The sequence below is a fragment of the Acanthopagrus latus genome, chromosome 24 (genome assembly GCF_904848185.1).
Source record: "Acanthopagrus latus isolate v.2019 chromosome 24, fAcaLat1.1, whole genome shotgun sequence".
NCBI lineage: Eukaryota > Metazoa > Chordata > Actinopteri > Spariformes > Sparidae > Acanthopagrus > Acanthopagrus latus.
Window position 1 is genome coordinate 10,433,891 of NC_051062.1, and position 27,619 is coordinate 10,461,509.

Below are 27,619 nucleotides of genomic sequence, written 5' to 3' on the forward strand. Positions count from 1 at the left end.
TTCATCATATAATAGATTTTCATGTCTTTAAAATAAACATCAACATATAAGTTCTGTCTCTCAGAGGTAGTAGCTTAAAAGCTGATACAATATTCCACAAAGAAATAGCAAACTAACATAATCATTAATAACTTTAAGGAACTGTTACACATGTTTGACATTTGGTGGTTCACTTTTTTGCAATCCCATGTCTGGGATCAGCGTACCCTCACGTTGAGTTTGTAAAACCACAAATAAATCAGATTAAAGTGCTAATTAGTGAGTTTTTCTTTGTGTTTTTTTTACAATTTTTGTATAGCTAGCTAGCAGCTGATTGCCTTGTTAACTTAATTTAGGACTGAAAACAGATAGAAACAGCCAACTTCTCCTTTTTCCAGAAAGATTCAAATCTGCCGATCGGTGCATCTGAGCTTTACCAATTAACACACTACAGCTTGTTTTCTTAATCTGGACAGAAACCGAAACGTCAATATTAACAACAACTGTGTTTCTACGGACCGAGACATATTCAATATTCCGTCCCTCACCTTCAGTTGAAGCAGAGGAGAGACATTACTGTACGCGGGATCATTATACTGTAGTATGTGTTTGAATGTTTAGGGGTCACGAGAGCACGATAAACTCCCAAAGGAGGCTATTTCGGTCTGATCCATTTCCTTACTGGGTCGATTTAAATGAGATGAAGCCTCGACAAACTCCAGGGAGGCGAGCCGGGCTTTCGTTTAGCTTCACAGGCAAAGATATTGATTAATGGTTTCTCTTCCTCAGGTATGTTGAGAAGCGCTTACAACAATCAACCACATTTGTTTTTTCCAGACCATTATGGAGAAGTCCGGCCTCCGTCCGACTACTTTCTGAGGTGATGAAGTTTTTTAGTTTCACTCATGTTTCTACTCCTCACTGAACAGTGGTTCTTTGTCCTTTTAATTTTCATACTTGAGCATAAAATATCATTTAGGGTTAAAAAGCACTGATGTGTATAGCAGCTGGTACACGACTGTGAGCTTGTAACTGTTAAAATAATTGTTTTTCCACAACATGACAACCATTAGAAAGAAGAAAGAAGAAGAACAAGAAAGATAATTGTTTGGGCATTTAGCATTTAAAAAGCAAACGATAGGAAGCTTCTAGGAAACTGTATGAAAAGAAAACAATTAACTCATTCTACTGACTGACAAAAATGTATCAGTGCCAGAAGGAAATCGATCAATTAACTGGTTCCAGTTTCTTGAATGTGAAAATTTGCTGGTTTCTGTGTTATATATGTTAGTAAATCAAATATCTTTGGGATCTGGACTCTTGGTCGGGCAAAACAAGGAACAATTTCAATGTCATCTTTTTTCTAGCGCGTTTTTCGCTCATTTCTACAACACATAAACAAACACGGATGTAGACTAGACTCAGAGAACAGCGTAAAATCTTTTCTGGCGTAGGTTCTTTACACACAGATCTGACAAAAACTCAGTTACACCGATAAAACCCGACTAAAGCATTTGGCACGAGCACGGATGCGTTCCTTGTTCGTTCAACGTCACTACGAGCAGCTCAACACCGTAAGACTCTATAAAGCTAATATCAACTGCTCTAGCTGCGATCTTTACCAGTTTGTAGAAATGTAAACCGGTACACGTAAATGCTCTAAAGGGTGTAGAACCGACGGCACTACACTGCATATTCAAAAACGTTCCCCCTGAATATCCTACGAACATACATTCCATCACGAGCCAATTAGAAACTGCATCCTTCAAAAAACACCGAGATTCAACTTTGTCAATTGGCGAGACAGAGCTGATCGTCACTGCGCCGGCATGAAAAGCTGAGGAGCAGACGTGGGCTGAAATCACTGACTCGCCGCATCCGATGTGACGATTCAAGGGTCTGAAAAGCGCCATCGCTGGCTGCTGCCGCCCTCCAGGTGAAGGCAGATGTTCAGTCTCAGAGAGTATAAAAGCACAGACAACATCAAAACATGTCACCGCTTTTATAAATGAACTGACCCCATAAATAATACCTCAGCCAGACTACAAGGCCGCAGAGAGCTAAAAAAATAACACTTTCAGAGAAAATACTCACTTCGACAACACTGTACGGACGCGGTGAAGCTTTCAGTTTAACACAGGATTGCTATTAGTTAGAACACTGCTTAAACATTTGGAAACCAAAGGTAAATGTATATAGAAATATCTCCACTAGTTTTCACTTCATGACAAAAAAAATTTGACTTTGTGTAGTTCTATTGTTGTCCTGGTAATGGTCCTGCATATATTGAGCGCCACATATCTGGTTAAAGCTTCAGGGATGAAAGATAATAAGGATTATTTTAATTTTCTCGAAACATTTTATGGTAAACTCTGAATTGCAATTTGCAATTTATTTGTATGATCAGTATTAGAACGCAACAAACTGATCAACACAGGCTGAGATTTCCCCAAAACAATGTGCTAAAGATACTAAAAGGAAGGAACATATTAAAATTAAGAATTGCTGGGATTAAAGCAGATGGAAACATTTCACACGTTTGTCATTCAGTTAAATTTTTAGTTTACATTTTTTATTATTGGTGTAGAAAACGACATAATTTTGATTTTTTGGTGAATTGCTCCTTTAACTTGATTTGTGATTGAGGCCGAAAAAACAAAAACGATCACATGTGTATCATTTACTCCACTTAGAGAACTAAATGCTGATTTAACTAGAAAATATGTCATTATACTGTAATTCTTTACATTGTTAAATACAAACATCAGTGTCTTTATTCACTCAGGTGTCTCCAGACTGAGAGAGTCCAGCCTGATTTTCTTCCGTCTACGAGAGCTGAATATTTGTTCCTGCACTTTTCGACTGTTCTTTTGATTTTGCATCAACGCCCACACAGGTGTTGTCACTTCTGGTTGGATCCACCTGTACGTGCCCACACAGTCCTGAGCGGAGGTCTAATCAGCAGGATGAACTCACCTGTGTGGGTTTAAGAGGGGAAGGGAAACGTGTTGTTTGTTCTGTCACACTTTTTATTCATCATATCGTTTATTGGAGATCCTGCCGTGGAGGCTTTTTCCTCTTTTTACCGCGCACACTTCCCGTGACGAGGTCAAATATTATTTTTCTTGCAGGATCGACGGTTAATGTCAGAGCAAATCTGTCTGTACATTTTTCAGCTACACTTCGATCACCCGACTCCCTCTCCTTTAGGAAGTGAGTCATGCACGATGATCCCTGAACTTTATACTCTCAAATGAGGTATGCGAGGTATTTAAAACACCACATAAATACGTGGGTGCAGATGATTCATGTCTACAGCGAGAGGAACATTGCAACTGATATAATCTTAATCTGGCCGAGGTGTTAACATGAGTTCAGTTCAAGTACTTCTGAGAAAACCGGGTTATAAATACGTCTTCAGACACTTAAATCCTCAAGTAATCCACTATAAGAAATACATCAATCAATTCATACATATAATACTGCAGGTTAACAGACTCAGCGAGAAGTCATTAGTGACCCAGATCTGCTGGAAGGTGCACAGGCTGAAGTAGAAGCAAAAAGAAAAAACTGGAAGACCTAAAATCAATTAAAAAGAGCAAATACTGCCTGAAAAAATAGATATAAGCCGAAGTTAGCTCACTTAACTTTGGCACTAAAATAAAAGCTTTCTTCCACAGTTGCTCGTGAGGTGCAAAAGCTCATGGAAGACAACGATGAATGGAACAAGCTTAGCTGTTTGTGCAGCGCTTAAAATAATAACTTTCCCTTTATATTGGCTACTATCGACAATAACTCTCTCCTGAAAGCAAGATTTATATACAGTATAATCTGCTCGTTTTATGTACATATTCACAACTCGGGTGTCACGTCCGGCCTGTGTTTCACATTTACACAACGAAGACTAACGCAGAGAAGTCACACAGAATACTCCTTTAAGGTTTGATATCATTAGAGCTGCAACTGTTAGTCGATTATTCCATAAGTTGATTGAAAGAAAATTAGTTGCAAACCATTCTGGTAACTTTTTCGAGCAAAAAGTATCAAACATCTGTTGGTTCCAGCTTCTTAAATGTGCAGATTTGCTGCTTTACATCAACATTTATGACAGTAAGATTTAAGTAATAATGTGATGAGCATTTTTCAGAATTTGTCTGAACGTTTTATAGACAAAAAGATCAATCGACTGAAAATAATCGATAGTTGCAGCCCTAGATATCATTCTCCTTAATCAACATCGTAAACCACATGTTCTGAAAAGGCGTACTGTAAACGTTCTGCTTTCTGCTCATTTTCTGCTGCCTCTCACCAGAATAAATGTTGCCACTGTACGATTCTTTGTTAGGACTGGGAAAAGACTTCAGTTGCCACAAAAGGTCCTGACGTTTTGCAAAAGTTGCCCTGCTTCTTGGTTGTACCTCTCTCAAACAGTGGTCTCTAGCTTGGCGGCTATCTCGCCACAACCAATACCTCCTCAAGTCAACTCATGTACCATCTTCGCACATTGTAGAAACACCTGTGAAACGTACAGTGCCAACATTTAATCCAGACAATTGGCTGATCTCTGTGTGGACAAAAGATTTTCTCAAAATCTACCAGGAAAATTGCATTTTTAAGATTCAGACAATTTAGTGTAGATGCAGTCTTGATGTCAAACCTCTGAAAAGTAAATCATCATACCTAAAGTGAGACAAAATAATCAGGTTTGTTTTTCCGGGCCCAACATATGCAGGTTTTAAAAGCCAGAAAACAAAAAATTGTCCATAAACAAAAAAACAAAAAAACAAAAAAAAAAAAAGGAGGGTGGGGCCTGGCCCTTCATACATGGGGCATCAGATGAGTTAAGCCCTTAGTCGGGTGGGACAGTGTGCATGAATTTCATACACACTCACAGGACAGTGGCACAGTTTCAGAAACACCCTCGGAGTCAGCGTGGAGTACTCCCACGACTCCTGCGCTACGTTTTAAGTCAGTGGCTCCGGCTCACGGCCGCTCAGCTGCAGCGGAGCTTGGCCAGGAAATAGGCGACGCTGAGGAAGATCCACACCACCAGCAGGTTCGGGCTGAGGGCCAGAAGGGGCAGCGAGTACAGGAGGCTCGGGTCCAGCCGGAAGTCACGCACCGGCAGCAAGCCGCTCAGGTTCTTCTGGATCACCCCCTCCCTCGTCCCAATGCTGCCGAGTCACAGGAGGTGGGAGGGAGAGGAGGAGGTGTGGAGCAGCAAATAAGGTTGGAGGAAGGGAAGGATAAGGAAAGGAAGAAGAAGGAATAAAAGAGGAAGGGAGGAAATAAAAGGGTATTGGGGGGGGGAATAAAGGAATACGAGAGGGGCAGGAGAGTAAAGAAGCGGCCAGCGTGTGGCGCCAACAAGGCCAAAATAAACAGATGGCAGTACACATGCACGGAGATGAAACGGCAAATTAACATGTGATACCAACGAAAGAATCCCAATGACAAAGAAGCCACAACCACGATGAGGTGAAGAAAGATGTCCCAAAAAATGGCCAAAGTGATAAAAAATGAAAATGAATCAATCACGAAACAATCAGAATTGAAAAAAACAAAAAACATCCCGCAAATAAAATGAGTGGACGAACGAGTCATAAAGGCGGGAAACAGAGGAGGAGGAAAAAAGAGAAAGAGAAAAAAGAGAAAATTAAGGAAGACGTCTTTCAGAAAAGGAAAGAAGATAAGAAAATACAGTAATGGCTCTCCATGTTTATATACTGTTAGACATGGGGCGGAGGAGGAACAGGGAATGGAGGGTAAAACGGCGGGAAAACCAACATGAGTTGAAAAAACAGCCTTTGAATTCAAGGAGTTTAGTAGAATTTTGCAGTCTGGATCAGGAACTTTTAACTTGAATCATTCTCAACTAATGTTCAGACAAGAGGGGGTAATGGATGATGAAGGGACATTTGGAGGGAATGGCTACGATTTCTCCAAGCTTTTATCCAACATGCATCAAATGTCAATCAAAACTTAAACAAATCTGAAAACTGTGTTCATGCTCGTCGGCTGATGAGGCAGAGGGGAGGGAAAAAGGGAGAGAGACGTGAAGAGAGGGGAAAAAAAGGGGGAAGGAGAAGGTGAAGAGATGTCGTATCATGCGAGTATCCGTGTGGGAGTGCAGCTTTATTGAGCACAAGTACAAACGAGACAGGTGTGAATACATCTTTTTTTTTTTTTTTTTTTTTTTTTACAACAGAGTATTTACAACACAAAGTCACATAGAAACTCCACTTTGAACACACAAATCTTTCGAACACAAAAAGAAACAAACACTTGAGTATAAACTTGTATTTCGTGTTGTTTGTGGGAGCTGCAGTGACTTTTAAAGAGAAGTTTTTGTCCTCCAGAAAAAAATCACATTTGCAGCAGGCTGTTAGACTGTGGATCGATATCAATAAAGCTCTGTCTGGGAATATAAATCCCCTGTACACCTTATTTCATCTGTCTCCTGTATTTATGGCATCGGTTATCTTGTTTCTGTTAGTAAAGGTCTTTTTTCAGACCACAAACTTCTGTCAAACACATTTTGGAAAGTGTTACGTGACGTGCTGCTTTCTGGAAATTTTTCAGTTTTCATATTTGGTTTGTTTAATTTTTTTTTTAACCCAAACAATTTTCACCTTTTGTTGATAACAAAAGATTCATATTATCCTGTTGTCCATCTGTTTAAATTCTTACTTCCGATTTTCTTGTCGTGCATTTCTTTTTAATTTGATATATCAGTTTTCAAAATGTTTGGTTTATTGAGAGATGTGTCTGTTTTGTATGTATGTTTTGTGCCATGCTGCAAGCCAAACTCCCCATGCAGAAAACCAGGTTGCAACAACCTTTAAAATACAGGTAAAAGGCAGATTTTCACTAAAACTGGGGTGCAGTTAATCTTTCCTTAGAGCCTCTTAATGGGGGGGGGTCAGACAATATTTTCAAATAAATGGCGGAAAGGAAAACACGAAGGAGGGATGAAAGAAATGGAAGTGAAAAGATATACATATAAAGGAAAAATAGGTTGCCAGCCTGTTCGCAACTCAGACTGTGAAACAGCGAAGGCTACTTTTACAGAAAGACGAGACAGTGTTGTGCAGACGGATGGACAGACGTAACAGACTCAGAGACAAGAAGACAGACCGACACTCAGTCAGTCACTTGAATATCAGTTAGGTAACTCTCTTCTCCGGCCTCTTGTCACATTACAGTTTCCAGGGAAGAAAGTCAATGCTTATGAACAAAACTGGAACTTTTTTGACAAGAGTCTGGTGAAGACAGCGACCAACTGAAGTTCAAAATATCCAAGTGTCCTCTCTGAGATGAACCAGCGACTCCACATCAGTTTGATTTACCAGAGGAAGCAGGCAGTGAGCTCTCAAATCACACGTGGGCAAAACATCCTCCGGACTCTGGATCGCTTTGAAAGATTTTGATCAGCGGATGTGTTTTTTTGCCCAGGTATGACTCTCAGTCATGTTTTGCTTTTCATTCAGGCACCGTGAGGGCGTCCTACCTGCGCATACAGTCGAGGGCCTGCGTGAAGACCTGCGGCGCCATGCCGTGCTCGTGCTGCAGGATCAGGCACTGCTCCAGGGTCACCGACATGGCCGTGCGGTCTTTGGCGCTTTTGCAGCTGGTGAAGCGAACCCCGTTCAGCCGGCGACAGATCTGACACAGAGAGGAGAAGAGATATTGAAGCTGGGGATAGTCGGTCTGACAATATCAAACTCTCTCATCTGCAATTATTTGACCACATTAAGATTTCTATTTGATGAACAGCACGATACATAATATTCAATTCTTTGTGTAACAGAGCAGGAACTTCACCTCGGCCGCCTGCCAGAGGATGTCCACGTTCTTGTTTTTCCTGGCGTGGACGTTCTGCCCCAGAAACCTCAGCAGCTCAGGGAGACAAGTCTGAGACCGAGACCTCGGGAGGCCTGAGGGGAAGAAGCAACCCTTTTATCTGTAGGGTCTCTTAAATTTGATTTCAAAAGTGCTAACTGAGAAAGGTTGTTCCTCGTTGAACGCTAGTACACTTCAGTACTTACAGTCCTCAGGCAGGACTTCTTTGAACTGTTCGTAGTATGAATTTAGTCTGGAAAGACTCTCCAGGTTAATGATTTCCTGCAGGGACGTGTCTCCAAACCTGAACAACAGAGCAACAGGTTTTTATGACATTAAATTGCAGACCAGCCCAGACTCATCTGCTAAAACTCTGTAATTGTGTCTCGGACTCGCTCACTTCTCTGCCAGTGTCTGCTGCTCGTTGATGCCGACGTTGAAGTGCACCGGCTGGACCCTCAGCAGCATGCCGCTCTGGATCTCCCGCGGCAGCGCGTCGAACATGGTTCCCGGCAGCGGGATGCGAACGTTGAAGCCGTCCCGGTTCCCCGTGATGATCGGCAGCATGTCGGGGGCGGAGCTGCCGGTGGCCTGGGTCACCTGAAAGTGACGGAGAGCTTTAAATTTTGAATCCATAAGGTACCATTATCTTTTAATCAGCTAACTGTCGTGATAATGAGCTTTTAAAATTTCTGTTTCAAAAAGGGCTCTCTGGATGATTATCAAATATTTATGTACCTTAAAGGTGACGTTACGGAGATCCATGATGCCGACGCTCATGTCCTCCAACATGGCCAGCTCCTCTCCTGGGACACACACACATGAGTGAGAACAGTCATAGCCTCCAACTGTCAGGGGGTGAAACACTGAAGGAAACCTGTGTGTGTGTGTGTGTGTGTGTGTGTGTGTGTGTTTGTACCATAGGTGCTGAGCAGGGACTCAAACTGAGCCAGCAGGCCGATGGTGTAGAGCTGTCGGAGGAATCCGTTGTCACGGAGACAGTTCCTCAGTTTAATAATGAAGCCGCAGATGAGAGCGGTGAGCTGCAACACACACACACACACACACACACACACACACACACACACACACACCCACATCAGCATTAGCATCAGTTCTGCTGTCTGACTGTGTCTCAGCATCAAGTGCAGCTGAAAAAACACAATGACAAACTCGTTTTTATATGGCAGGTATGCAGATTGCAACTTCAGCTTTGGACATGAATCTGGCCGAGTGTTCCCCTGTTTTGTTTGTTTTTGTTTTACGCAGCGTCCCGACTCTTTTGGAATCAGGGTTGCTCGGCTGACACTGCAGAGATCTCGTGTCTGAGGCATCGACAGTAAACCTCCTGAGTAAATATAACTGCTTCTGTAACCGAGCCAAAACCTTAAAAATAAGAGGCTTTAAAAATATCAGGTTGCGAGAAAAGAAAATCCACTACCTCGACTACCTCTGGGCACACATCCTCTTTTTAACTTTAAAGACCTCAAACGTCTCTCAGGTTCATGCCGGCAACAACAGCAGAGTAGGAGTGAAGAAATCCCGTTTCTTTCTGTCCCGCTCTCTTCGTCTTTTATCCTACTGTCTTTCCTCGCTCACTCTCCCTTTACACAACATCTAATAGTCATATAAACACCGAAATGCCACAGAGCTGTGGACCTTTGCACCTCCCAGTCCTGTAATATTTACAGATTTGTGAGCTGTGAGTCACTCTCGGATGATCTAACAGCCAACAGCCGGGGTGTACATATGTAAATGCTGAGTAAATGTCATGCAGCTCTGTGTCCGCGCTGACCGTCTGGCAGAAGACGACATCGCGGCGGTACTGCAGCGACAGGTCCATGGCTATCGTCGGGGCGCTGTCCTGCATCAGCAGGAAGACCATTGACTTTTTGGCCGTGTCGCTCATCATGGCGACGCACTCTGTGAGCGTGGTGAGGAGAGGGTACAACGCCTCGCTCCACTCGCCTGGGAAACACAAACACAGACAGAAAGTGAAGTTATATAGAGCTTTAGAGAGGTTAAACGAAGCAACCACCCATCCACACCTGATGTGATCTAACAGCAGCTCAGTTAAAGTGATATAAAGCACCAATAACGGTTCTTTTGAGTGAATTTACAAGTTAGATTTGATCTTTTAAGACAGAAACAGACAACAGATGGAACAGAGAGATGACAGGGAGAGCAAAAGCGTGATCCACTGAGTGAAGCTCCAGGACAAGTCAAGTTATGTTCTGTTCTACTTTGTTTTTATTCTGCAGTATTTTTCTCCACTTGACATCTTTCAGGAATGATTCAACAAGTGACTACTTCCAACAAACTGCTTTTAAAAAAAGAAATGATACAAACTACTTGCATCAGCACGAGGAGATAATGACCAAAATTTCCATTTTTGGGCGAGCTGTTCCTTTAAATTAGCAAAGTTGGTCCAGCCTAGTTTGAGGCCCATACAGATAATCTAGTTGGTTGAACAGATATGGATATGGTGCGCTGGGCGTAGAGCTTACAGGACACATGATCAAAAATGCAAAACTGCAGTTAAATATGTGAATCTCAAGGAAGTCCTGGGTTTAGAGTCTGTGAGTGTAAGGTTGCTCTTTCATGGCCAAGAACTGTATCAAAATAATCTCCGTAATCAAACAAGAAATGTAAAAGCTGATATTAGTTTTGAAAACACCTCCTACATACGGTCCATACGTACACTGACGGAGGTTTGGAGGTTGGGGACAGAGGCAGAGAAGCATGAGTGGGACAGCAGCTCTTACCTGGGTACGCCTCCTCAGCACTGGGGCTTCCATCTGGAAGAGGGGATGGAGGTGCAACATGCATGATTAGCAGAGCGCTGCGAGCCACACGAGGCAGCAGAGACACACACATAGAAAACACTACAAACCAGGGTCAGACGTCTATCCAGACACTGAGAAAATAGTGGACAGTAAACATAATCATAGGTTTCAGCCCTAAGTGATATTTCTGTTGTCTCTTTAAAGAGCATCAAAACACAAGTTCCAGTTTAAAAGACTATAAACTGAATTAAAATGTCATTTCTGCCACTTCTTTTCTCTCAATCAAACCAAAACGTTAGACGTGAGTGGCGTGGGATCATGGGAGTCCTTTTTTTTACTGCATACAACCGATAATGATGAAAATCTCTGGATATGTTTTACAGTCTTATCCACCATGTTTAGAAACGTTCACGTTCCTTCCTCCCTCTCTGACTTTTTAAAAGTGACAGTCAGCCAAATTTAAAGCTCCATTACTTCAACAAAATTACAGGGTTGTCAGGTTTGATGGAAACATTCCCGATAACAAAGGTACACAATTAAACGGAATATAAAAGAAATGCTCAAATCCTCTCTGAACTGCCTCCGCTAAATTCGCTGTTTTTTTTTTAAAGCACAAGGTCGGACAGACGTGTGACCCTGGTCCAGTACAACATGTAGAGTGAGCACAAAAATCTCAAGATAAGACCGCTGATCGACAGGCTGGCTGTGTTCAGCCATGAAGCAGCGACAGAGGAGCTTACACCCGCAAAGCTGGAGAGTAAAAGAAGCTGTTTCTAATTTTTTTTTTCTGCTTCTACAAAAAGCTGCAACACTGAGGACAGACCAAAACAAAAACACACAGAACAAAACATTACAAGTTTTTTCCCTCAGGTGAGGATTCTTTGAGGCGATTAAAAGAGTGAAGAAGACTGAGCTGAAAACAGGAGAGGTTGTAAAAGAAGCAAAACAGGAAATGAAATAAACCTACAGGATTCTTTTTCAGGGCTGGGAGGGCGTGCAGAGGAGAGGGCGGGTGGAGAGGAAGAGGGTGGTGGTGGTGATGATGATGATGATGATGGCGGTTGAGATGAGGGAGAATCCTGTGACTGACTTCCTGGGTTGATCCAGAAAGCGCCTCCTTTTTCATCATCTTTTCACAGCCACAAATAGCAGTGTTAACTTTTTACTTTTAAATATAATTTATATCAATTTGTGGTTCACTAGTCTGTTGAATTCAATCATAATGTCATTGACTATATTTTAACTGTAAAATATAAATATTAATAGCTGCATGTCTGTGAAAACTGATTTTTAAACATTTAAGATTAAGGCGGTCAACACAAAGAATAAAAATGAGTAAAACTAAGGAGAAAGCAAAGTGAAAATGTATGTTTCATGTTTATTTGTATGTAATTTAACAATGAGCAGTGGAAAAAGACCTGCGTTGACGACTTCAGAGACCGTTAAAGAGAGATTGATGAAACTTATTTTTCAGCCAAAAAAAAAAGCCAACTGCCATCCAGAAAACAAAAAACTATCTTTATTTGTTTTCATTTTAAGATAAATGTCAGTCCAAAAATGAAAACTGACTGAAAAAATGATTTTTCCAGCATACTCATGTATTATTTCTCATATTTTTTTTACTAGAAAGTAAAAAAAACACAGCAAAGAACAGAAACAATGTTTAATGTGAGTGTGTTACCTTTCTTCGTGGCGCCGCCCTGCAGGTCAATCTGTGAACTGTCCTGACTGCTGACGCTGGGTCTCCTCTCCTTCTGAAGCAGCTTGTCCACCCGCTGGATGATGCACTCCAAAGACTTATCCACATTCAGCCAAACCTTCTCCTGAAACGACACGCACACAAGATCATTTTAGTCCTGTTTTTTTTTCAGAGCCACGTGAGGGTTAACAGAGAAGTAACAGCAGGGAGAAGATCTGAGCCGGAGGGCAGAGAGGATGCACACGAGATGAGACGAATCACATCAGTATGCAAATCAGGGAGCACGCTGCAATTTTGCTCAACAAAGATTTATGTAATGTGAAGGAATTGTGTAGCTCTGGTTTCATTACATAACAGTGAACTCTTGTTAAGGCTGCCTGGAGACAAAGACGCAAAACACAGAGTAATTCTGTCACATTTACAGTCTTGACAACAGCATGAATAAAGAAGAGTAAATTAGTAGGGGAGGGCAATATACAGTAAACCATTAACTGCTCTGGATTCCTAAAATGCATTTCCTTACCTTCTAAATCTGTAATTGATATAAAACCATTCTAGTTGTTTTGGGTGAACTTACCCACTCCTCTTCATGCCAGTCTGCATGTAGCGAGGACCGGCTGTTGCGACCGCTCCACTTGGCTAGAAGCGTGTCCTGGTCGTTGCGCAGGACCACTTGTTCCGAGTCGGCCGACGGTGAGGCTTTAGAGGCGATGTACTCGGGCCGCGCTGCGTTCAGGGCCTGAATGGCCGAAGCCAGCAGCTTACAGTCACAAACTGTCACCAGCTGACGAGTCTGAGAAGAAGAGGAAACGGTTCACGTTTTAGATATTCGAGAAGGAACATCAACATTTCCAAACACACTGCGAGGTCCTTTTAAAAGGTTTATGGCAGTGAGTTAAATACCTTATCAGCCAGAATAGCGAGTGTCCTCTCCAGTCCGCTGGCAGATCGGTCCTTGGCGGCTCGGGACAGCCTCTCGGCGTAGTAGCTGACCTGAGTCTTCAGCGTGTTGATGTGGGCGATGATCTCTTTGGCTCTGACGATGTCCTGGGGAATGTAGACGATGGACTGCGAGCTGGAGAGGGCGCTGCTGCAGGGAGCAAACATACGTGGCTTTAGCAGCATGTCAGCATCCAACGCTATGCTGATGACGCTGTTGCCGCCATCTAAGGTGTCATCCAAAATAACTTTCAACTGAGGGAAAGAACTGTAGCTTGGCTTTTTAAGTCAGTTTGTTAATAACATTGTGTTTGCATGCACATGCCTGCTCTTAACAACAGTCCTAACAAGTGGCTACAGGTAAACACACAGACAACATGAAACTGACTTGATAAACAGGACTGGGGAGTGAAACCGTTCACTTTAGAAATTCAGATCGATCTTTATGAGAATTCAAGGAAATCTTGTCAATGCTTCATTGTCATCTCTATGTGTTTTCCACTAGAGCCTCAACAATTAGTTGGTTTATCGATTAAAAAGAAAATTAGTCATCATTGGTAATCAGCTAAATAAGCTAAATTGCCAAATATTTGCTGGTTTCAGCTTCTTAAACAAGTGCATTTGATGCCTTTCTTTGTCATTTATGACAGTAAGTAAGATCAACATATCAGTTGACTTTATTTAAATGAGACAGCAGCAGTGTCTGAATTTACAAACTGAACGGTAATTCAACAAACTTGGTGTTCTGTGTTACAAAATATCTGGGTGTCACACACAAGTGAGCGTTGTCGTTTTAGATACTTTCCAACACAACACTGTTAATACCAAATGCATCATGTGTCATTATTTGTTTCCATCCATGACCTGTTTGTAATATAACATTTATTATAAACCCTACACTACTCACCAGTTCATCCACAACGCTGGATTTAACTTTTTTGACGACAGTGAAAGTATGTTTTTGTGGTGGTACAAGGCAGTGAGAGGCAAACAGTGTACGAACAAATGAAAACGAGCAAAGCAGTGCAACAACTCACCATCCCTCCTCATATTCGCTGATCAAAAAAGTAACAAAAACAAAATTAAGAGCAAGCCATAGAACTGAATGGCAGAAACAATGCATCCTTCATTTTTCTCGTAATGATGACTTTGGGGCAGTCAAATCAAAATAAATACAACATAATCTCACATGGAGCAAATCTGTTTTAAATACTTGAAATGATATAAAGTAAAATAATGACTGAAGCAACACGACAGGAGCAGATATCACTGCGACTGAAGGGAAAATGCATGCACGTGTCATTTTGTTTTTCTTTTGTTTTCCTGCTAGATGGTCACTGCGATTGAAGGAAAAAAAAAAAGTGCAAATGTAATTTTGTTTCCCTGTCCAATGATCGGTAAGTCTATTGATCAACTTACTGTTTCTTTGCCTCCTCAAACTTCTGGATGAGTTTCCTCAAACCGCTGTTTTTAAAGCCTTGGCAGTGAGCGGCAGGAGCTCCGATTGTTATCACATCGTACGTGTGTTCTGAAGAGGCGGACAACCAGAGGTGTTTAAAATGAATCATTTAGAAATCACCAGAGCTGAAAGGTGTTTTTTTTTTTTCTCTGGTGGTTCTTATGTCTCACCAAAACCCAGCTCGTCCTGCACCCTCATCCTCTGGACGTGTAGGTTGGTTGGCATGAACTCAAGCTTCCTTTCAGCCTTCAGGTTACTGGCTTTGAACGAAGGACCTGACGTACAGCGGGTAAAAAAAATCGAGAGAATAATTGTATGTGACAAAAAGTACAAGTATCTTTCTTGCAGCTTGTTTTTTTTTTTAAAAAAAAAACCTACTCTGAAACCTCTGTGGACACTCACCTCTGTAGTCGTTGAGGTCTGTCAGTGTTTCCTGGTACGCGAGTATTATGGTCTGGTACTGAGAGACAATCTGTCTCCGCAGGTTTTCCCAGCAGGGCGATAACTCTCCCAGCTCCTCCAGCTCACACACCCTGGTGACGGCAAAAGGCAGAAAAAAAAAAATGGGGATTTGGCATCAAGGAGGAGAACAAACGTGCACATAAAGCTTATACATTATTACTGAAACTCTACTGCACTTGTCGATTAATTGCTAGGAGCAAATCAGGCTTAGATTTAGCTTGGAATTATGTAGACTAAACAATAGATGCTGACAACGCAGGCGCACGCAACTGCAGCTGCATGAGGAGGATGGACGGTTTACATTATTGATGCTTAGTGCTCAAACGCAGTCGGAGTTGATGGACAGTGTTTATCTTGCGTCGAACTATAAATGTGAAGACGCTCACCATAACATCACCACTGACTTTTTGCTGCTGTTTACATTCACCCAGACGCAAATTTATAAAGGACCACGTGTTTATGTATATTTGTCTATAAATAACTGTAACTGTTCCATGAAGGAGTGAGATAAAGATTGCAGCTCTGTGTTGTTAGATGTGTTCTTATCTGTTTGTACCTGGACGCGTCCTCCTCCAGCAGCAGCTTGACAAACTGTCGGGGAATGTTCAGTGACAGGACGCTCTCGGCCATTTGCTCCAGCACCCGTAGGTGGTTCCCATCAGTCGTGGGGAAGCGGTACATCCTGGACATCGTGCCTCCGAACACTAAAACCACAGGAAATTCGGTTAACCTCAATTTGATTATTTAAATCAGACTCAAAAAGGACAGACAGCTGAGCTCACGGTGCTCATGTTAGTAATGTTACTGTACCCTCTGTCACGTTTCACATCTGTGTTATTTTTGGATCAGCCATTCATCCCAGAGGTAAACACATCTCTCCGACTTACTGAGTGACGATCAATACGTTTCTACAACATAATGATACGATTCAGAGTCTGATTTATTGGTAAACATGGAGCCGGGCGGGCGAGACGAGTGGAGGATGGAAAGGAAGGAACAAACGAGGGGAAGTGCATCAGACGTTTCTCAGCTGGTATGAGTTTTTTATGAAGAGCAAAGAAGAGAAGCCGTTTGGATGTTTACTCTACAGATCTTCTTCACCAAGACGACCAAACATGAGCTCACACTTTAAATTGATGTTAAAAGTTAATTTTAGGCTGCATGCTTCAGGCTTATATTCAGGGATCACTTTCGTTCTGTGCGACCTTACCAAGGTGTTTTATCTGCCTATCTAACTAAAATATTGTGGGCGTATGGCTGAATAATCTGTTTAGCACTCATGCATATAGTGAATTAAACCCTCAAGCTTCTAACTGGATGCAGGTTGTTTTTAACTTCCCATCAGGCACAAGATAAAGCAACAGAAAACGAGGCAGTTCGCTGGGGTTTTTCATTTTTCAAGGCAGCCACATGTGAAAAACATTATGAACAAGACAAAACTAAACTGCAGGCTCCGTAACAGATTCATTTCGTTCATCGTTAGTTTTCAGAGGTGGATTTTCAGGAGAGGTTACACCTGATTTGCCTTCTACTGCAGCCAAATAGAAGTTCACGCGGTCAGAAACTCCAAAGGTGGAGGACAAAGATGACAAAGATTAATTCACATGTATGAAACTTCAATATATATCTCACATTATATCTGTCATTACCTGAGCGCAGCAGTGTGTCTTTGCATAGCGAGGAGTACTTGATTCGGACTCCCATCGACTCGGCGAGGCTCTCGTCAACAGGCAACATTGTCTACAACACACACACACACACACACACATTAAAACCACCTCCACCTGCCTGTCCACTCTTTTCGGCCTACACTCACCTACACCACACTCTAACCTCCTACGCAAGGATAAAGCTATTTCACTGTATCGATGACATGTTTGCTGTCACATAGAGCAGGTTAAGTGAGTTCTGTTTACTTACACAGCCCTATACATAGACACAGATAAACAGGAAGCATCATGACATGAACTCTAGGAAATCTAAAAATATCAGTAAATAATAAAAATATTAAACCTCATCCTGTTTGTAATGTCAGCGAGTCAGCGGTCGTAAACTAATCCTAACCTCTTCTAATAACCATCCAAACAGTAAAGAAAATATCTCCACACCAGATCTCCTCCACACAGGAAATTAAATCTCAAATCAAACGCTCCCGGAGGACCGCGTCCCTCCCGCTGCCTCTCACCCGCCCGTTGATGCTGTCTGGCAGGCGGCCGACCGACATCCTCTGATCCTGTCTCTCCTCCATCTGCCAGGCAGCGATGGTCACGTTGCCTACCCGCTGGTTCTCCGCTGATCTGTCCATCGAAACAAGTTTATTTTGCATTAATCTATTAGTTATGGATTCATGCTTATAAAATGCCAATAGACTGAAAGAAACAACCAATGAGATGAAGCGGAATTAAATGACCAAAACCTTAACTTTAAATGAATGTTTTTATTTCATATATATATATGCACGTTTTTTATCATACTTTTATTTTTTTAAATTATTTTCTTGTATGCTGTATCTTTAGTCCCATTAAATGGTATCTAATGTCACTTTTGTGCTCTTTGTGTCTTTCAGCTGTCAGATATACTGTATTAAGTCACTAGAGCCAAAATTCTTTACATCCTATTATTCTTGCAAATCAAACTGTTTCTCCCCTACAGGAAAGATATTCAAATGAAAGGATGTTGAACGTTTCCGTCCTGTCTTTCTTCATATGTTTGCATGCTTTAGGTTCTCTTGACAGCTGTGGCTGACAGTTTAATGGAGTTGGATTTAATGTTGGGGATCACGAATGTAAATCAACTTCATACAGCCCAGTGCTGAAGTGTCAAGAGGTTTATAACTGACAGAGAACAGAGTGATCTGCTAAGAGAAACATCATCATCGCAGACACGAGTTACCTCAGCTCCAGATCTAATCTGTGGCTCCTCTCTTGCAACAGCTCCTTCACAGGAAAAAGTGCCGAGCCCAACATGTACATCTAGACAAAGACAATACAAACCATATGTTATAAGTAAGTGTTATGACGCATGTGAACAGAAGTCGGTGTTTAAAGAGCTGCAGGGGAGATCGTACCGTGCCCTGCGAGCGGTCCTTGACATCGTAGACGGCCAGTTTGACCTGCGTCTGCTGGTTGATGTTGGAGTCCTGGAAGAAGGCGATGCTGCTGAGGAAGATGGGGTTACTGGTGCCCTGTGGACGGATGCAGGGAATCAGCATTTCTTCAGTGACAGGGCAAGTTTATTCAAAGCTGAGATAAGCAAGTAAAACCTTCAGCTGCCATCTGTGGTTTCAGAAGTATCATTTTACAACCATGAGACTAAAAGACATCATAATCAAAAAGTACAAAAACGTGTCTCTAAACATGTGACACTGTTTTCGATGACTCATTCCGCGCTTGTATGCACAAAAAAAGCTCCAACCGAAAGTGATGTGAAGCGTCCAGCTGACCTCGTTAGGTTATAGTACTTCAGGTGGTCAGAGGGAAGAAAGTTCAGTTTGTTCATTTCTCCCTCGAGACTCCAGCGAGTGGGTCACATTGTGGGCCAATTGCCATTATTCTGTGACTTTAAGGCAGAAAAGTGATTAGTAGTCTAAAGCGTCTGACCTCTATGACCTCAGTCTGGGCGTGTTTGGTCCAGAAGGCCTGCGGCGGTGTCGTGCAGCTCACTGCTACAAAGCTGTTGGGTTTTCTGTCCAAAGCAGGAGTCAGCAGGTCCGTGCAGGCTGGAGGACAAACACACAAGTCAACGCCAACTAATCCAACATGATTCTTTTAAACGACGCTCACAGATGAACTATTGACTGGTAAATGAATTATTAACGAGTCCAAGTCAGTACGGATGGATCGTTTTGAAACTCACCCACACTGAACTCGAGCACTGGCTCATCTGGGTCCTGACTGTTTCCTGTCAAAACACCGGCACAACTATTTTTACTGTACATTTCTTTACATTTCATGATATTTCATATTTTCACTTCTGAGCACAGATTCATACTGATGATGCCGACCTAGAGAAACAATGCTTTCCTTATCATCACTGTAGCAGTTTAGCTGTAATCAGAGCTGATCATCAGTGTGACACAGTGACAGATGATGAGACGCCCTCAGGCCTCATTATGATCTGCTGCAGGGCAGGACTGTGGTTAAAGAGGCTGTTGGCTCCCACACGAGTTTAACACACTGCCAGCAGATTGTGCACTTTGATTTTAATGGCGCTGCAAGTGGATAACACTAACATCATGCTGTGTTTACACTGGGCATGTCTCCTGAATTCAAATGAAATTACGCTTCCATTTTATGTATTTATGAACATATTTGCTTACTTACTTCACAAGATCTCTAAACACACACAGGACAATAAGCGTTTCTTGGATGTAGGCCTGCAACTAATGATTATGTTCCTCTGTCGAGTTACTGTGCCATTAATTGTTTTGTCGAGAAAATGCTCATCACAATATCGATTCCAGTAGCTTGTTTTGTCCAACTAACAGTCGACAAACCAAAAGACTCTTCATTTACTGTCATAAATGAGGAAGAATAACAGCAAATCCTCACATTAAGGAAGCTGAAACCAGCAGAGAAAACTGAAGAAATCATTAACGAGTATAAAAATAATTTTCACATAAAATTGGAACATTCTGTCTTTACTCTGGAGTAAAGACGGAATGAGTGAGGGAAATGAACAACAAGACGGACAGAAATCTTGGGCAGAGCTGAAATTATTAATTGATTAATTAATTTAATCGATGCAACTATTTTTATATATATTTAAGTCACAAAACACCAAAAAAATCATCTGTTTCAGCTTCTTTTCTGAGATTATTTGCTGTTTTTGGACTGTTGGCGGAATTCATTTAACTTCTACTTCGGCATCGACTTGTCTTCACCTGCGAGAGCCAATCCGATCATCTCGTTGGACAGCTCGAAGGTGCTGGCCCGGTACACCGACCACGGCCTCTGTATCCGGGAGCCGCCACGCTCTCTGACCCCCGCCATGCCTGTCCGGGACGAGCGGGCGACGGCAGGAGGCCTGAACACACACCCTCACACACAACGCAGTCACGCACTCCCATGTGATGTGCGCCTCTTCCTGCGTCGATCCACGGCTGCTACAGCAACGTAAATCACCTCTCTACATGGAGACAGAAGAAGAGACGGAGGGACACTTATTATTAATTAATCAAGCTGGTTTTCAAATGGTATCATGAAATCAACATTTGCTTAATCTAAATGAGCTCGTGTTGTCAATGACGCTGGTGAACAGCTACATACGCAGCAGCAGGAGGAAAGTGTGAAGAGCAGAAATAGGGAACAGGGTACAGAAAGTGAGACTGGGCACAAAACTGGCACAAAGAAAACATGAAATTAAACTTCTCTAAATTGCAACTGAAATGCCTGATATCAAGTAACCCAATCAATATTCACATTTACCGCCTACACAGTCGGCAGTGAGCTTTGTATTTTAAATCTGTGCTTGTTTTCAACTTTGAATCTCTGTTTTAAGCCCATCGCAGAGCTGCACAATCAATCGAAATGGTATCGAAATTGGAGTGCGGCCCGGCGCAACATCCGAAATCACGTGCTAATAATATCGATAAAGACAAAAACAGCATTATTACAAAGGACAGCGGCGATGCAGAGACGCTCCGGCCACCAAATCTTGTTCTCCAGATGTGGTGCAGACTCCAACAAATGTCCCATCATCATAATAAATGATGCTTTTGCAAAAACATGTCATAAATCACTTATTATATCTGTCTTACCCTACTGCTTTTGTTGCTAGAACAACTAACAGAGATCAGTAAAGACAGAGACAGGAGAGGGAGAGCAGAGCAGCAAGATAAAAAATGCAGAGAAAGATGATACTCCCCTCCCGTTCCACCTTCTAACATCACTGTAATACATTTCACATCTCTGTTTTCCTTGTGCTTACGAATGGAAAATAAAGTCAGCGATAAGAATGTGAGAAAGCTCATTTTTAGATCTTACATCAACAAAATCTGACAGTTTCTTTGTTTATTTTTTGGGGAAGTTCACTCCCGCTGCAGCTGTGCGGAAGAATAAATAAATATCCAACGACTGAGAGATTTAATCAGGCTTGAGCTGAACTTTAAACATCGTAACATTTTCACCTCTCTGGGTTAAAGAAAACAAGACAGGAGGCTGCCGGCGGCAGAAGGGAACACGTGCTGTACATACATGTTTATGTATGTATTTATAGAGTGGAAGAGACGAGACGGAGGCACGTGTCCGTTAGAGTGCGACTGAGCATCATCTGTATCCCCGAGTGCTCTCGACGTCAGCACGTGTGTTTTCAGTCCCGTTTTACAAACATATGCGCAGACATCAGTGGACAGCAGTGCCTTTTCTCACATCTGTGTGTGTCAGCCCACTTAGAAACTTGGACATTTGCATTTTATAGATGTTGATGTTGCTAAGAGACTGTAGTTCCTCCACATTTTTAAATATCTTTTCTTCATCCTCCTCCCTCCTAGTTTGACCACCCGTCGCCGTGCTCCCCAAATCTATCATTTTATTTTGCTCTATTTCCTCCTAATTTTTCTCTCTTTCGGGACTTGTCTCCCTGAAGGCTTCAGCCTGTGGATGAGTGACTGTCCCGCTCTCTGCCGTCTCTCCTGTCCCATTTTGTTAAAGAGCAATTACCCTATTTGCGGCAAAGCAGCGAACGCAAGGGACGGTAGCTCGCTCACATGGTCTAGTTTGATGGAGACGTCTGGTAAAAACTGAGCGTATATTCAGTGTTCTTCTCTAAAGACATTTTACTCTCAGATTCTTCTTCCTCTGCCAACTCGAACGAGGGTTTTTTCTGAAGGTGAAACACTTTTCTAAACGATGAACAAACAGGCCCACAGAGTGATCCAATTTTAATTGTGGTTCTGGGTTAATAGTTGGCGGCCTACTTCCTGATATGTGGTCCACCGCGGTGCTTGATGTGGCCCACTTTGGTCCGCTCAGATTCAGGTGCCCTACATCTGTCAATGCAAACATCTGGAGCACTACCTCAAGTCCAAATCTACCTGATTTAGATGAGAATTTGAATGTATCTACATTTTGTGGGCGGGACCTGAACGTCTGCTTTGGTACCGCTTGTTCTTGCAGCTCAACATTCGCAAATCATTGACGTTCTTTTGTGAATTTCAAGTATTTCTGGGACTTTTCTTGTGAAGAGCGCAAAAATACAGAGCTGGAAGGAAACAAGGGGATCGTGATGGTGTCTTAAACCTCTAGAGTCTAGCAGGACCCCCCAAGAGATGAGCACTTCTGTTTTTAGAAGTAGTTTCAGTGGCAGTGAGATGGAGACAAAAAAGCTCACACACTAGAAACAAGAAATATATAACATTTAAAGTTTCACTGCAGGTTTTCTTTTCTTTTCTGGCCACAAAAAGACTTTGACAGAGAATCTCTGCCTCTACATCTGTAAGTCAGCTACGAGAAACTGTTCGAGGAAGAAGTTCATCCCAACTTCAGCCCTTGTATGTATACAGTTACTCTCTTCGATCTCTTTTTAAGAAGGTAGAAAGCCTGGAAGACAGTCGACGGTTGATTTGCGAGCCGTGCAAAACATCTCTGTCTGGCTCAGTCAACCGGTCAGATAAAGAGCCTTTAAAAAGTGAGTGCATCAGGATGAACATGGTAGTAATACTCTTTAAGACTGCAGCAGTCAGTGGTGGCTCCAGCTCCGTCTCACTGCAGATTTATGGATCACGTGACAGAGGACGGCTCTTCGTCCTGGTGGCTAAGTTCCTGCTAAAATACAATAACTGCTTGTGCCAAAACATGAGTCAGCAGTTGAGACGGTCTTAGAAGTAAAATGTCAGGTACAAACCCAGAGCCAGTCTGCTTTTAAAGCGCCCATGTTCTCCCATGTTGAGTCTACAACGTGGCAGCGTTAGCTCCTGAGGCCAGGGTGGATTTATGGTGTCAACGTTCAACACCAAATGTTTTGTAAATTAAGGTCCCGTTTAGAGGAAAATAGACGATCAAGCACCACTCAATCAGGTGTGATCAGGAAATCCCCCTCAGCTCCACCCTCTTGTCCAAATATGGTCACTTCTGGCTCCAGCAAACCAACATGGCGACGTCCAAATGAGTTTACACTTGGAATGAAACCTTTGCGTCCTGACTACTCAAAAAAAAAAAACAAAAAAAAAACAGTCCATCTTATCTCTGTGAGACCGTCCAGCAGTTTATCTGCTGCCTTGGTCTGGTACCTTTTAAAACAGCCACATAAACAACACAAAAGTACTCGATACATCTCTGGTCTTTGTTCCCAAACCTCGAAAGAAATTTCCAGTCTCTCGGCCAACTTGAGTCACATTTTCCACTCCTAAAGCCAAAAAAACACCAAGACGTCAAGACGAGCGTTTGCTTCCAACTTTCTTATCAAAGACACGTTTCGTCAGTTTCCAAATTGGGTTTTTTTCTCGCATAAAACTTCCTGTCTTAAGATATTGGTATGTTTAACTTCTGTACACACTGAACACATTCTTCTATTCCTCAGCAGATGAATAATATCATCAACAAATGTGTGCATTATGTACTAATATTCAAACCCTTCCTGCAGAAATCACAATAAAACCCCTCACATTCTCTCCCATCCGGATGCCTCATATTCAGTGCAAATCCCTTTATGTGTGACCTACAGCAACAGACGACAGATTTAACACCTCAAATCAATTAACTAATTTGGCACTTGTGGGAATTTATCATCTTGCCAAAACAGTCCAGCGAAGCCAAGAAAAATATAAATCAGGAGCAGCAAACTCGTCTCCGAAGCCACGGCAGCGCAGAAACTTCACTGAGGGGGAAAAGCTGCCGTATAAGGAAGCTCCAAATTTAGCCAGGAGTGTCAGTGTATGTGTGTGTGTAGGTTTGTGAGTCACATGAACTGGGGCACTCACACACTCTGTGCAGGCCACGATAAATCCGGGCCACAGCTCCTGACACATAAAAACCCTGATCCAGGATTCATAAAGTGGATTTAGGCTTATTAGGGGCCAGAAGATCCATTAACAAAAGCATCTATGGGGAGATTTTCAGTCCAAAATGCCACAATAAAGATGTTTAAAATATAGAGGAATGAGTGTGTGAAGAGCTGTCAAACAAAAGAACATACATACACACTAGCATTATATGGATAACTGCATTAAAATAAGGGTCATATTTTGCTCAATGCTTCTCATTTCTGGCCACTGGAAAGAGTTTAAGCTACCTTAACTTGAGGTTACAGGCTAGAAAATGTTCTCCTCAAGGGATCCAGTGGTGAGTCTTTAATCACTTGGTCAATCTCGACTTTAAAGACAAAGTGGACAAAGATCGAGAACAGTTATGGAACGGAAAAACACTTTTGTCAAGGTCAGGAATAACATTTTAACTTCGACTAACGTGAGCTGTTTTGGAATGTGTTTAGGTTGGAGGACGTGTTGGAAAGGCTTCTGTTAATTCATCAGTCCAGATGTATTTTGGCCGCATGTTGGGAAATCAGATATTTAAACAGAGGCTTTATCAAGAAGAGCAGCCATTTATAGCTCGTGTGTAGAACTGTGTAGTTTGCGCCACAACTTCCTCTGAATGTCTGAGAAAGAGAAAAGGAAGTCATGACCCGTTTCACGTTTTAGAACCATGAATGTTTCCCCCCACAGATGACGCTCATCCGCTCTGCTCGTGTATATGCTGCGTGTCAATGTATACGAGTGCGACTGAAGCTCGTCTTTAAATTTCAAGACAGCCACGGAACAAAGAGAGACGGACTGCGTGAGAGTGAGAGTCCAGCTGACCATACATGGTGAAACCTCATTTTACAGCTTCCTCTTTGCCAAGAGGCCTTTCACACTCTGAAGACAACGCATCACACCACACCGCACGTTTCTTTTTTTTTTCTTTCCTTGTCCTCGAATGTTTGTGTATGGTAGTGTGTCGGGTCACATCTCATCTCGGATGACGACGACTCCTTCTTCTAAATTTGGTCCGCCCTGGAGGCTTTTCACACCATGTCCAACAGCAGAAGGACGACTCAAAATAACATAAACACAACATCCTATAACTTTATTTATCAGCCGAGGACGCAGCAGATGGTGTCTGACTATAGACTTCCTTTTACATTTGTTTTTCAACCACATACCAAAAAAGCAGAAAAATGTCTCGTCCTTTTCACGTCCAATGATGGTGCCAGTCACAATCAAGAAAAGACCCAAAATTCAGCTTATAATCAAGTATGAATAGTGAAAACTGAGCAAAACCTCACATCAGTATAAAGATTTAAGAAAGTATTTGATAAGCTAAAAAGCCGAAGCTAAACTTTGCAAAGTATTTCTCTGGTCCTCTTCACTTTTCCCTCACCATCCATAAAATATCTGTTCCTGAATCACCATCAAAAGAAGGCACAGATCTATGTGAGGAGAGTTTTCTTGTGATCAGTATAACAGGCTTTCATCTTTCTTAACCTCAGTAGGCGGCTGGCGTTCCTTCGTCAATGTTTAATAAAGATCCGTGACCTCTGCATAGTGCAGACGAGTTCAAAGTCAACATAGTCTTCTTCTTTTTGTGATGAGGCTCATTCCTGTTCCAGCTTTCCAACATTTCTACATTTCATTGGCGATGAGAAGTATGATATCAGACCGGAAAGAGTTGAGATGGTTTGTGATGAAGCAAGTTTCTGTTACACACCCGATTCATAATAAATCTGCAGTGGGTCTGATTGAGATCCAGCAGTACTACGAAGCTGGTTTGGGATTTAGAGCGATGCTTAAAGAGATTATGGATGAAATTCAGTAATTATAATCCTTTTGTCTCGTTCATAACTGTAATTTACGACAGCTCTCAGCCTGTAATAGACAGAAATACAAGAGGATTATTCAATTATTTGGGTTTACATTTACATTTAGGGCATTTAGGAGGCGCTTTTGTCCAAAGTGACTTACAGTAATTCATACATTCATACACTGATGGAGGCGGCTGCCATGTAAGGTGCCGACCAGCATATATTTTCTAATTCACTCTGATGCTTTGGTGAGTGAGATGACAGCAGATAGGAGGCGAAAACACCGGAGAAGTTTCCTTAAACCAAAAGCTGAACAAGACTTTTGCTGGAGCACGACTCAGAACAAACTATCTGGACTTCTGACCTTTCTGAAAATGTTTGCCGCCCACTGTTTTGCCAGGAGGAAGCTGCACGATATAGAACTTTTCAACAGCTGCTGGATTATAAAAAGTTACATAAATATCCACGAGACACATTGAAAGCAGGTTTTACTGCCAGTTTAGATCTTCAACGAACAAGGCCGTCAGAATGTTCTTATCGGTGTCGCCTAATTGGTTTCTGATGTGGGGAAATGATTTATCAAATCAAATCAGTATTTGATTGCAGTTATTAAATCGTATCAGAGTCTCTCAGCGAAGACGCCAAGCTTCAGTTATGAGCAATCGTCTTTATTAGTCTCACAATAATCCATACTTCAATAAAAAATACTTGATTACAACTGACCAAATGAAACGCATCATAACCCGAAATAAACTGAATTCTGAGGGTGTTAGCTTTATGGGGTCTCAAATCATTTTACTCACAGTCTACTGAATTGATGAAGAAGAGGAAGTGAGCTGTTCCAGGTTCAGCGAGGAGGATTTTTCCAGACAGGCCAGCAGACGTTCAGCAGGAACTGAGGAGACATGAAACAGCAGATTTAACAGGTGAGGCGACAGCCATGATGTCTGCAAACTGTACAGAAAATGTCAAGATTTCTTTTCGTCATGAGCTTGTTTTTATTTGTTTCTTCATCGTTTCATCGTTGTAAATCAGCATTATGTTATATCAACATCAAGCCCAGTCAGGATTAGTTGAGCGGCTGTTATCTCTCACTTTCTGCCACAGGAAGAAATTTTTAAAAAGACAGAACAGCACTGTCAAAAGCAGATTTGCCCCCATGTAGCTCGATTGAGCCAATAATAGAGGATTTCACTGTCCGCTGTGTGTGTGTGTGTGTGTGTGTGTGTGTGTGTGTGTGTGTGTGTGTGTGTGTGTGTGTGTGGACCCCTGTGGGATCGGCATTAGAATAAAGCATGAATAATTTCTTTAGAGGGACGGAGCAGCTGTAGCCCTTTTCACATGAAAATGAGCATCGCCCACACCCTCTCTCTCTCTCTCTCACACACACACACACACACACACACACACACACACACACACACACACCCTCTCTCTCTCTCTCTCTCTCACACACGCACACACACACACACACACACACACACACACACACACTCTCTCTCTCTCTCTCCCCCTCACCCTCGGCCACATCCCCAGCTTCTAGTTTCATTCTGATGAGGATAAAACTGAAAATGACTCGTAACTCTAAGAAATTATCTAACATCGGTTTCCACTGACGCCGTTCTGTGACCTCGTATATAAATCAGACAGACTATTCACCACCAAAACATTATGATT

General features: G+C 42.2%; 1 protein-coding gene across 13 annotated transcripts in view; it reads right to left on the reverse strand.

The window, feature by feature from the left end:
- Positions 1-27,619, reverse strand: part of LOC119015179 (inositol polyphosphate-4-phosphatase type I A-like) — a 39,500-nt gene that overhangs the window by 2,719 nt on the left and 9,162 nt on the right. For 7 of the 13 annotated variants that reach the window (XM_037090904.1, XM_037090902.1, XM_037090903.1 and 4 more), the window contains 26 exons: positions 26,746-26,837; positions 20,049-20,293; positions 19,022-19,066; positions 18,766-18,884; positions 18,234-18,350; positions 18,059-18,138; positions 17,352-17,463; positions 16,816-16,906; positions 15,723-15,870; positions 15,107-15,237; positions 14,875-14,979; positions 14,665-14,773; positions 14,283-14,300; positions 13,210-13,396; positions 12,884-13,099; positions 12,289-12,430; positions 11,575-11,736; positions 10,587-10,619; positions 9,617-9,789; positions 8,741-8,864; positions 8,560-8,627; positions 8,222-8,421; positions 8,028-8,125; positions 7,804-7,916; positions 7,490-7,644; positions 4,771-5,153 (listed from right to left, as the gene is read on the reverse strand). In XM_037090904.1, the coding sequence (XP_036946799.1) occupies positions 4,973-5,153; positions 7,490-7,644; positions 7,804-7,916; positions 8,028-8,125; positions 8,222-8,421; positions 8,560-8,627; positions 8,741-8,864; positions 9,617-9,789; positions 10,587-10,619; positions 11,575-11,736; positions 12,289-12,430; positions 12,884-13,099; positions 13,210-13,396; positions 14,283-14,300; positions 14,665-14,773; positions 14,875-14,979; positions 15,107-15,237; positions 15,723-15,870; positions 16,816-16,906; positions 17,352-17,463; positions 18,059-18,138; positions 18,234-18,350; positions 18,766-18,884; positions 19,022-19,066; positions 20,049-20,157 (3,036 nt within the window). In that variant the 5' untranslated portion in view covers positions 20,158-20,293; positions 26,746-26,837 and the 3' untranslated portion in view covers positions 4,771-4,972. Of the gene's footprint in view, positions 1-4,769; positions 5,154-7,489; positions 7,645-7,803; positions 7,917-8,027; positions 8,126-8,221; positions 8,422-8,559; positions 8,628-8,740; positions 8,865-9,616; positions 9,790-10,586; positions 10,620-11,574; positions 11,737-12,288; positions 12,431-12,883; positions 13,100-13,209; positions 13,397-14,282; positions 14,301-14,664; positions 14,774-14,874; positions 14,980-15,106; positions 15,238-15,722; positions 15,871-16,815; positions 16,907-17,351; positions 17,464-18,058; positions 18,139-18,233; positions 18,351-18,765; positions 18,885-19,021; positions 19,067-20,048; positions 20,294-26,745; positions 26,838-27,619 lie in introns of those variants that run through there. The other 6 variants (XM_037090909.1, XM_037090912.1, XM_037090911.1 and 3 more) reach the window with 6 other exon arrangements.